This window comes from Labeo rohita, chromosome 22 (assembly GCF_022985175.1).
Source record: "Labeo rohita strain BAU-BD-2019 chromosome 22, IGBB_LRoh.1.0, whole genome shotgun sequence".
Taxonomy (NCBI): Eukaryota; Metazoa; Chordata; class Actinopteri; order Cypriniformes; family Cyprinidae; genus Labeo; species Labeo rohita.
Window position 1 is genome coordinate 4,944,141 of NC_066890.1, and position 12,115 is coordinate 4,956,255.

The following is a 12,115-nucleotide window of genomic DNA, read 5'->3' on the forward strand; positions in this document are numbered from 1 at the left end:
AATTCAGATTTATGTAGCTTTATTGTTATAGTAAAAAGGCTTTATCAAAAGTATAGCACTCTGATACTATTGTTGAGCATTGTCACGTAAAGTTTAACATCAGCTCTATATTAGGCTATATTATATGATATATGCATTTCAATGTAAAGCCAAACCAATCCAATAATGTTAACACCAGCTAACAATTCAGGATGAACACATGAGAGTCTAGCCTAATGGTACACAACTTATATCGTGTTTTTATTTTATTTTATTTTATTTTATTTTTAATGTATGTGTACATTAAAAGTACCATTCCACCGGAAGCGAGCGGCAGCGAGAACTAAATGAAGATAAATGTTTTGGCGTGTGATGTGTTTATCGAACCAATCAGATAAGAGTAAATGGAGTCCGCGAGAGTCTCATTTGATTGGCTACAAAAAGGTGGTGGCCCCGCCCTCCCCCTCACGCTTGCAAAACTCAGTGAGTGAGAGAATCGCACCAAAAGTGTAAGCGCAGATAAAAGAAAGACGGAGCTGTACGTATCGGATTATTTCAGCAACTTGTGTCTTACATACACAACAAGTCATTTAGACATTTGCAACAGTTTGTTTTTCACACATACAGATTGGTCCTACGCAGTCAATCTGTTTTGCAGATCTTTAAATTGTTGTTTTCATGTGTAAATCACTGTTCATAGGCTTGCAGTGCTTTTGACCGTATTTTAGCGACAAGAACGTGCCAAAAGTGTAAGCGTGGAGAAATGGAAGTCAAAAGAATGCAGATCGTATTTATTTTGCTAAAGCATGAAGCTGCAGTTTCACAATACATGAATTACACTTACAAGTAACAGTAAAATGCTGCAAATCTTTTTTTCTTCGAAATTTCAGTGAAGCAGTTCTTTTGTTTTAATTCAAGTCGTCATGAGTCATTATTGCTTGCTAAGCGAAGAAGACATGACAGTTAACATCCTAATGGTATAATACATGCGAATAGAGTCTTGTTTTAGTGTGTGTTTTGTCTTTCTATAGACTTTCAGACTGCAGTATTACTGAAGAAGGTTATAAAGCTCTGGCTTCAGCTCTGAGATCAAACCCTTCACACCTGATAGAGCTGGATCTCACAGGAAATGATCCTGGACAATCAGGAGTGAAGGAGCTCAGTGATTTACTACAGGATGGACTCTGTTCATTAAAGACCATCAGGTGAAAAAAATATTTAAAAATCAACCACAGGTGTGAAATCAGCTGTATGAAAATAGATAGAAGGGTCAAATGCACCATTGTTGAATAGAAATGACATGAACTGGAATTAAATAGCAGTTCAGAGAAATTTAGCAGAGTTTGTGGCAAAAAATAATGCAAAAATATAAATGATCTGATATCCTTATCTGCTTCCTTGTAGGTTTTTGAAAAGTCCTGCTGCAGAGGAAGCGTGTGAGTATCTCACTGGAGTTCTGGGTAAAAGTCCATTACTACTGAAAGAACTGGATCTGAGTGGAGATAAATTAGGAGATCTGGATGGGGAGAAACTCTCTGCTCTTTTGATGGACTCTCATAGCAAACTGGAGAAAATAATGTGAGTGAACATGATTTATACATTGAAACCTCTTTGATTATTCATTATTAAAGACTGTCAGTCACATGTGTAATCAGATACGAAGAGCTGTTGATCTGATGTGTGTTGAATATGTGCTGAATAATAATAATCAATCGTTGCGTTAGTTCAGGCAGAAGACATTAGTCAAGCTCACATCAGCTGATACCGCCAACACTAACAGTATGCAATATAACTGTAATAAATATACATGATGAAAGTAATTATTACTGAACTAAATTACTGTTTTTGTGTTCAGGCTGAATAATTGTGACCTGACAGAGAAAAGCGGTTCAGTTCTAGCTACTGTTCTCTCCTCCAAAACCATCCTGAAAGAGATGAACCTGAACAACAGTCGTCTGCTGGACTCAGGAGTCAAAGAGATCTGTGAGGGACTGAAGAATCCTGTGTGTGAGCTGAAGATACTGAAGTGAGTACATTTCACCAACAGCTATACTCGACACCACAGCAATGAGATCAATACTGCACACTGGCTGATGATGGGAATATTATATGTGACCCTGGACCACAAAACTAGTCATAAAGGTCCATTTTTTAAAATTGAGATTTATACATCAACATCTGAAAGCTGAGTTAATAATCGTTCCATGGATGTGTGCTTTGTTAGGATACAACATTTGGCCAAGATACAACTATTTGAATATCTGTGGGTGCAAAAAAAAAAAAAAAAAAAAAAAAAAAAAAGAAAAATTGAGAAAATCACCTTTAAAGTTGTACAAATGAGGTTCTTAGCAATGCATATTACTAATCAAAAATTAGGTTTTGATATTTTTAAGATAAGAAATGTACAAAATATCTACATGGAACATGATCTTTACTTAAAGGAGCAGTCCACTTCCAGAACAACAATTTACAGATAATGTTCTCACCCCTTGTCTTCCAAGATGTTCATGTCTTTCTTTCTTCAGTCGTAAAGAAATTATGTTTTTTTGAGGAAAATATTTCAGGATTTTTCTCCATATAATGGACTGATAATTAACCAGATTTTGAACGTCCAAAATGCAGTTTAAATACGGCTTCAAACGATCACAAATGCAGTTGTAAATGATCCCAGCTGAGGAAGAAGGGTCTTATCTAGCGAAACGATTGGTTATTTTCATAAAAATAACGAGATTTATATACATTTTAATGTCAAACACTCGACAAAATGTCAAACATCTGTGTATTCTGGCTTAGTACAGTTAGGGTATGTAAACAGTTAGGGTATTAGTCCATTATATGGAGAAAAATGCTGAAATGTTTTCCTCAAAAAAAGATTTCTTACTGCATGATATTTTTTATTCAGCACTGACCTGAATAAGATATTTCACATAAAAGATGTTTACATACAGTCCACAAGAGAAAATAATATTCAAATAGGGATATCAACTTTTCAGCCTATCTAGCAACATCACAGCAATATTTGTCCAACTCCAAATAGTGTTGAGCCTGGCAGTGGTGCCTTCCAGCAAGACAATGTTTCTGAAGTATTGAAGTATCCAGGTAAAGAAAACTCTGCACTTAAGTCCTGGAACGATCGTGAAATTAAAAGAGTTAAGAATAAGTGACGATACTATATCCCAGATGGCAGAAATTAATTCAGGGGGAATTCTTTCACTACCTGGAGCTTTGTTTTTTGCTTTGTTTCAGTTCATCTAGTGACAGTGGGACATTTAGCATCTCTAAGTGATGTTCAGCAAGTAATGTTTTATTAACAAATTTTGGGAGAAGCACGCACAGATAATTAACTCGGCCAGTTCTCAAAAAAGCAATCACATCGTTCATCCCGCCGGTCCGGGAGGACGCCCATAAATAAACTAAGCAGCCTTACCTTCCTCATCTCTAGTCGTCAGCATCCCTCCTCCACCCCGACTCCTCGCCATTAACACTTCCAGGGGGGGTAAGCTTGAGCTCGGCCCCTTAGCCCGGAGCCCTCTACACGGACAGCACACCAAATACGCATACTTTAATTCCTCTTTATTGCCTGTAGGGCGAACTCGTGAAATTTGGGAAGGGGAAACTGTTGAAGAAAAAATACATTTTGTCGATAACTAGAGGAAGAATTAGAAGTATATAGTTCATAGTAAGATTTAAAGAATGTGAGTAACCAAAAAAGTAGCTTGTCCACTTTGACTTTGATCACATTTTTTCAAATTAACATTTATGTCCAGCAGAAGAAAGACGTCACGGTGTGGGTAGATTTGCATAACACCCCATGTAGTATTGTTGCAGCCGCCGCTGACATGTTGTGGAGACGCTGGGCCCTATCATGCCCTATGACGCAAGTGATTTTTGCTAGTTTCAGCCCGACACAGTTTAATAGCAAATGCATTTGCCCCCATTTGTGTGCCCATGGACGTGCTGGTCTAAAAACGAGGTGTGTTCAGGTACATTGGTATTTTGAGGCAACTGAAATAGACAGTTTGTCATTGACCAACTAAAACCTGGTCTGAAGTCAATGGCGCAATATTTTTCTTGTTATTCAAAGAGCGTGTTAATATGCGCCTATAGGCAGGTGCACAATGCACATACACTCACAATTATTACACACACAGGGACACACAGCAGCACACAAACATGCCAAATATTAAAAATGAAAGGATTACAAAGTAAAAGATTATTATTGAGTACATAAATATAATAAAGCCTACATGTCATAATGGGTGCATAGTAACTTGTTCGGCCCATGAATGCCCCCCTTGTCGCCGGCCCTGTTCTCTGGAGAAATGATCGGTCTTTGTTCTTGCAAATTCCACTGTGTAAACAGTGAATCCGCCATGGCGCGAGTGCAGCTGTCTCTTGAGGGAATGGGAGATGAGACTCTGATTGGTTTAATGCACGTTACACACAAAACGCACCCGTGACTCATTAAGAGAATAGGGGCAACCCTATTAGACCATGCGCTGGGCACGCTGATTGTTTTTCCCAATCTTTAAAATATAAAATATAGTGGATTCGGACATGCCCTAAGTGCCATGCGATTTAGACCCTGCGCTTAGATCGTTAAAATAGGGCCCGCTGTGTGTTTTGTTGCAAAAGTGAAAGTACTTTGTTTAGCCTTCCAAATGAGGACACAACTAGAAATCAGTGGTTAAGTTGTATTTACAACAATGCAAATATTTGAGTGGGTGCTGTGCATTTTACAGAGTATTGTTTCCTGAACCTGGGAGAGTAGCCTACAAGATAAAAAAGATCAAATAATGACAAAGATTTTTTTTTATCTTTGCCCACTTTGGCATAAATGTGTGCCACTCTTTTTAATTTTATATTTTGTTGCCTTGTAAGGCTTTATTTTTGAAATAGGGATATTAGTTGTACTGCTTAAACATCTTGCAAAATAGTAAAACCAACATGACAAAGAATCATGATAAAATTGTGATATTCCTGAAAAAAAAACTGTGATATATTTTTGTCATATTGCCCACCACTATATCAGTCAGACAGGACTGATCTCAATCTGGTATTGTGTTACTGTTCTGTGTTACTGTTAAGCCACACAAAAGACATACAAGCACTAAAAGCACAATGTATTTGTGCACAATATTCCAAGTCTTAGGTATTCAATGGCTTAATGTGAGGTACAGATGAATATTTAAGTCCTTACATTAAAGTTCATATAAACTCTTTTCTCTGCTGTGTCTGTCAGTCATTCTCTGTTCAATTCAAACTCTGCTCATGTTTATTTACAACAGTCAGCTCGATAAAACTCTCTCCAAGATCATTCATAATCATCCCATTATTATACTTGATTTGTAGATAAAAGTCTATGATTTTGCATATACAGGTGCATCTCAAAATATTTGAATATCATGAAAAAGTTATTTTTTTTATTGTAACTTATTAAAAAAAAATCTTCATATATTCTATATTTATTACATGTAAAGTAAAACATTTCAAAAGTTTTTTTTTTTGTTCGTTTGTTTGTTTTAATTTTGATGATTACAGCTCATGAAAGTCAAAAATCCAGTATCTCAAAATATTAGAATATTTACATTTGAGTTTCATTAAATGTCCATCCCTACAGTATAAATTCCGGGTATCACTTGTTCTTTGAAGCCACACTAATGGGGAAGACTGCTGACATGACAGTGGTCCAGAAGACAATCATTGACACCCTCCACAAAAAGAGTAAGTCACAGAAGTTACTGAATGGGGTGGCTGTTTACAGAGTGCTGTATCAAAGCATATTAAATGCAAAGTTGACTGGAAGGAAGAAATTGGGTAGGCAAAGATGTACAAGCAACAGGGATGACTGCAAGCTTGAGAATATTGTCAAGTAAAGCTGATTCAAACGCTTGGGAGAGCTTCACGAGGAGTGGAATGAAGCTGGAGTTCAAGAGTCACCACACTCAGGCGTAAAAGTAAATTTTGCATTTCATGTTGAAATCATGATCCCAGAGTCTGGAGGAAGACTGGAGAGGCACAGCATCCAAGCTGCTTGAAGTCCAGTGTGAAGTAGGGATGCAATGATACCATTTTCTCAAAACCAATCCGATCCGATACCAAAAATTCTGAGTATTGGCCGATACCGATACCAGGCCGATATCAGTGGGGGTATTTCCATTTATTAAGCATTTAGTCACATACTTTATTTAATCACAAATCCCATATTTTTTTAATCAATAAAAGGGAAAGGAAAGTTAACAAAATAATTATCTATTTTTCAGAATAAATAATGCTCAGCAGCTTTTCATATATTGGTCAGACATAACGAATAGAAATGACAAATTACAGACTACAATAAATAATTTTATATAAAGGCCAAATTTGATCATATAATAAAATTTTAAGAGGTCGTTATCTGTCACCCAATCACTTAAAAAAATCTTGAGTATGAACATTTTTTTTTCCAGAACGAATCGAAACGAAAAACAATTCGTTCTAGTCACAAATGCGTAATGCATCGGATGGCTTAACATTATTTTAAAACGAATGAAAATCTGCACAATATGGAAAGTATTTCCAACCCTTATTTTAGCATGACAAGAGTTAATGACTAAAACTTTAAAATGAATTAAACTAAACTTTTATATAAAATATATATTTTTAAATAATAGTAATATTAGCCTGGAAGTTGGAACAAAAAAATTTAAATAAGTCCTCTGTAAAATCGTTACATCTCAGCACTCTAAATAGGCCTAGGCATACACTAGGCCAATGCGCCAATAAAAATGAGTCTTTCTTAACAAATTAAATTAAGATACGTTCTAAATTAAGATGGGTATTTGGCAATAACTAAATTAAGATAAAGGCTCCGCGGGATTTGCTTCGCTGCTTCTCTCCACAATCCGGCCTCAACGCAACGGTGAATAGCAGCTGAAATTTAATAAAAGAATAATGCCAATAGCCTATATACTCTGTCTGCATTATGCATTTAAGACTCAATTAATATTTAGTTAAAATTTGAAAAACCTTTACTCACCAAGATTAGGCTACATGTTTTTGTGGAGGAAATCTATTGAATTCACGGTAGATGGCTTTAGCGCGGTCCTGCGCTCACTGATGGTGCATCCAGCAGCACTGAACACCCTTTCACTGCTGCTGCTACTGGCTGAGATGCATAGTACTGATCTAGTACTGATCCCGTCGGGTCCCGTCGGGTTCGGGCAAAGATCTTAAGCTCTACTGTGTCTGTGTCTCTCTCCTGAGACAGCAAACGTTTCAGAACTGAAACTGTTGGAATGACATCCTCGTTAACAACTAAAAAAATTGGGGAGTCCCTAGTTTGGGCTGTGTCGCCCACTCACTACTTTTGCTTTTGCAAATATTACAATTTGCAGTGCTACTAGCTGCTGTATCAGGAGTAAAATATTTATGGGTAAAAGGTTCCCTCTGAACTCGCCTGTCACACTCACATAAGCAGTGCAACGTATATTAAATGTATTTTATTTTTAAGGCAATGTTTTAAAATAAATAATTGTGTTCTTATATGAGTTATTATAGTTTTTACAGTAGACTATTATTTTTTGCTATTCATTTAATCAAACTCTGGTAACGGTATCGAATTTGGATCGGTCACGCATCACCAATATCCGATCCATTCAAAAAGCTTGGATCGGCGTCAATACCCTAGTGTGAAGTTTCTAAAGTCAGTGATGATTTGTGGTGCCGTGACGTCTGCTGGTGTTGGTGCATTGTGTTTTATCAAGTGCAAAGTCAATGCAGCCGTCTACCGGGTGATTTTGGAGCACTTTATGCTTCCATCTGCTGACAAGCTTTATGGAGGTGCTGATTTGCTTTTCCAGCAGGACTTTAGCACCTGCTCACAGTGCAAGAAACACTTCCAAGTGGTTTGCTGACCATAATATTACTGTGCTTTATTGGCCAGCCAACATGCCTGACCTGAACCCCATTAAGAATCTATGGGATATTTGCAAGAGAAAGATGAGAAACAGTCGGTCCAACAATATACAGATGATCTGAAGGCTCAATAGTGCCTCAGCAGTGCCACAGGCTGATCACTTCCACTCCACACTTCACTGTTGCTGTAATTTGTGCTAGGAGCAAGGAATTTGGTGTAATATGTGCTGCTGACCAAGTATTGAGTGCATAAATGAACATACTTTAAAACACTGGAACTTTTTGTTTTTTAACCAATCTGTTTTTTGATTGATCTTAGAAAATATTCTAATATTTTGAGATACTGGATTTTTGACTTTCATGAGCTGTAAGCTCTAATCATCAAAATTAAAACAAATGTTTTGAAATATTTTACTTTACATGTAATGAATCTAGAATATATGAAAGTTTCAGTTTTTAAAATAAGTTACAATCAAAAAATGACCTTTTTCATAATAATCAAAAATTTTTAGATACACCTATATATGACTGTATTTTGTTGTTGTTTCTAAATAATGTTACTTGTTTTCGGGTGTCTGTTAGAACAAAACGCGTTGAAGCAAACACTATAAATTGTTTTTAATGTGCACATTGACTGAAATTTAAAACTGTTAAAAGAAAAGGCTCAATAAACTGTTGCACAGATATAATACACCACACATCAATATCTCTTCCCTTTGTGATTTGGACCTTTTAATGCAAAGAGTTGTGTGTTGTGAGACTGTGTTGCATCACTTTGCACACCGGATGTGAATACTGTAAATGTTTTGAGCTGCACTGCATTTGTTTTGTCCTATCTATCATATGTTGATGCCTCATTAAAAATAAAAATATTTTAATTTTAGAGTATATATTTATGTAGAAATATATAGTTTTTCATAAATGCATTTTATATCCACAATACAGATAGCAATGTTTGGATTTATGAAATTATTAATATTGTGCACTGATTTTCCTAGAATAACTTTTGCTGCTGAATTATCCACTAACTTAATTTCTAATATATATTTTTTTCCACATATACATATATATTTTTCAATATTTTTATTTTTTTGATATTTTTAATGGATCAGTCTGTATTTAGTAGATTGTAAAAGAATGATTATTAGTTCCACACACAGAGATATGGAAATTCTATTGATTTAAAAGAGAAAATTGTGTGAATTAAATATAAATGGCAGAAACACATGACTGCTGAATGTAATCATGTTTACTGATTGCTGGTATGCTTCTTTTTTGTTGTTTGTTTGTTTATTTTCATTTTTTAAAATGAACTGCCTTTTTAAAACAAAACTTGTTTGAATGTCTTCAGTTTAAGGAAATATGTTTATTCTTTAAATGAAAATGTGCAAAGTATGATATTTTTATAAGCAGACTGTCTTTGTTATTGACTTGTAATTGTTTAGTCTACAGTATGTTTGAACATTGATCTGTGAGACTAAAGTGATTTATGACATTAGTAGACAGTAACAATTTCATTTGTTAACATTAGCTATTAAATATATCTAATGTCATATCTAATATATGTTCATGTCAGTTCACAGTGTATTAACTAATTAACAGAAAACTTTAGTAAACTATTAGTAAATGTTGAAACTTTAAGGTTATTAAATGCTGTACTAGTTGTTCATCATCAGTTCATGTTAACTAATGTAGTTAATGTTATCAAGTGAAACCTCGTAACTTGGATAAATATCTCACATCTTAATGGGTAATTTAGCCTGATTTTCACCCTTTGCATACATTTGTAACTTTTGTGTAGTTTGTAGTATATTTAAATGAACTATGTGTAGTCTTTCTTCATGTTACCTGCACACAGATATCACTGTTTATTTGTCAGCAAACATCTGCTGGAAGATGCAAAACACATTAGTAAGTTGATCATCATAGATCTGATTCATTGTCTTTTCTCTTTCTGTTTTCAGTCTGTGTAGATGCAGAATTACAGAGAAACAGTGTCTCATCCTGACTTCAGCTCTGAAATCAAACCCATCACACCTGAAAGAACTGAACCTGAGCAGGAATAATCTAGGAGACTCTGGAGTGAAAAACCTCAGTGATCTACTGATGAACACACAATTCAAGCTGGAGAAACTAGAGTTAGTATCATTATACTGTACAGCAGTGACAGTGAGATTAAAGTTCACTGTTTAGTTTAAGACCGCTGGACTCTTGTCACATCATTTCCAGTGCTGCACTTTCTGGCATTTCTCCATCTGAAGAAAGATTCAGGAATACAATGTTTTGTGTATAGTTGTATAGTTAGAAATTGTAAACTACACTCTAAAATGGCTTGAAAAATCATCACTTATTTTTTTTTTGACTGATTTATTGATTTTCTTCCATTAGAAATGTGAAAATAGATGATTTCATTAATTTAACTTTACTATTGTTTCTGTATTGATTCTACATATTAATTTCCATTGGTAAAATTGACTTATTTGTTGACTGAGGGTCCAGACTGTAACTAGTCTCCTCAAATACTCCTCTCTTGGTTTGTTCATTCATATATTAGAAGTTTCCAAGTTTATTAGTAAATGTATGGCATTTGTTCTTGATGCATCATAAATCTGATTCATTGTCTTTTCTCTTTCTGTCTTCAGTCTGTGTAGATGCAGAATTACAGAGAAACAGTGTCTCATCCTGACTTCAGCTCTGAAATCAAACCCATCACACCTGAGAGAACTGAACCTGAGCTGGAATCAAATAAAAAACACAGGAGTGAATCACTTATGTGACGTACTGAAGGATCCACACTGTAAACTGGAGAGATTGAGGTCAGTAACATTCACATACAAGAATCAAAATGATTAAAATCACTTCAACAGTTTAAACCAAAACACTTTATAGTATCTAACAATGCCTACAGAAGCTTCTTAAACGAGCTCATCCAGTAAGTAAAACTGTTAAAGTGTGGAATAAGGAGTCTTCAACATGTTTTACACTAAACAATACTTTTGGATTGAACTAACGTTTTTATAAGAGAAGTCCCTGACTTTTTGCGACAGGTGGGATTCAGTTTATGACACTTCTCGTTTATTCCTATGGTATCCGTAAACGGTGGTTGAGTGTCGCACAATTCAGACTGAAATTCAGTGACGTCAGTGCTGTAATATGATTGGTTATTAAGGGACCTGTGTTCCAAGTTAGCCGTTACACTTTGTCCAATAATAACTAATACAGACCCTCTCATCTCGCTATACTAAGAAAATCTCTGACAAGGGGTAATTAGGAACACAGGTGCATAGGATAAAGCAATCAAACTAAACAAGAACAGGAAAATGACCAAATAAGGAAACTCGGAAACAAACTGGGGGTAAAACGGGAAAAACAGGTCCTCACTTGAACATTGAGTCTGTTATTTTTAATATATTATTTTATTTATTTATGTTTTTTGTATTTGTTATCCTAAAAATTCATCATGCACAGAAACCTTACACATTGAGTCAGATGCATATTAAAAAAAAATCACAGAACAATACAAAATGTATTCTGCCCCACAAAGAAATTGAGAAAAATGACTTGAAAGTTTTTTATTTGTCCAGCCAAATTAATTATAGGTAGGACACTGGAAATTTGGCAATTAGATGTTTTAGCAATGAAAATTATCTACATTAAAAAAATTGTGAGCTCAAACTTGAATGTTTTTTTTTTTTTTACCCCTATGTTGAAGTTAGTGTACTCTGCCTTTTGCAATGTCTGCAAAAAGTGAGAAGTCACACCAACTCAAAATGCGGTAACTTCCTCTGTGTGCCACTAGAGAGAGCCTGAGTACCACTACTCGTACCACAGTTTGCTATGCTCAGTAACGTAAGAGAACGATAGACATAGCATAATAGTTTTTATATGGACAGTGAATGAAATAGCCTAACCTAAAAGAATGACTTGTGGATTGATTTTATCGGGTTACAAGAAAAGGTAGAATATGGATTTAATTGCAAACTATTCGTAGCCTACTTATTTTATAATTGTTCATGCTACATTCTACAGCATTCGATTGCACATGCGTCCAACTAGCAGTGACAGCCTACTGAATAATCTGCATTATAAAAAGTAAAAAAAAAAAGATCTTTAAAGTATATTCATATTTACATTTTGTTGCCAAAATATCTCTGTATAGTGCGTTATTATATGGAGCGGTCTGGCCGATCGCTATCTATCCAATTTGTTTGTCTAATGCTTTAGTGACAGATCAGATGTA

General features: G+C 35.2%; 1 protein-coding gene across 7 annotated transcripts in view; it reads left to right on the plus strand.

Moving 5' to 3' along the window:
- Nucleotides 1–974: 974 nt before the first annotated feature.
- LOC127154001 (ribonuclease inhibitor-like) overlaps nt 975–12,115 on the plus strand; it is a 32,704-nt gene continuing 21,563 nt past the window's right edge. For 2 of the 7 annotated variants that reach the window (XM_051095350.1, XM_051095347.1), the window contains exons 1-4: nt 975–1,184; nt 1,384–1,557; nt 1,835–2,005; nt 9,840–10,013. In XM_051095350.1, the coding sequence (XP_050951307.1) occupies nt 1,526–1,557; nt 1,835–2,005; nt 9,840–10,013 (377 nt within the window). In that variant the 5' untranslated portion in view covers nt 975–1,184; nt 1,384–1,525. Of the gene's footprint in view, nt 1,185–1,383; nt 1,558–1,834; nt 2,006–9,839; nt 10,014–10,517; nt 10,692–12,115 lie in introns of all 7 variants that reach the window. The other 5 variants (XM_051095349.1, XM_051095346.1, XM_051095353.1 and 2 more) reach the window with 4 other exon arrangements.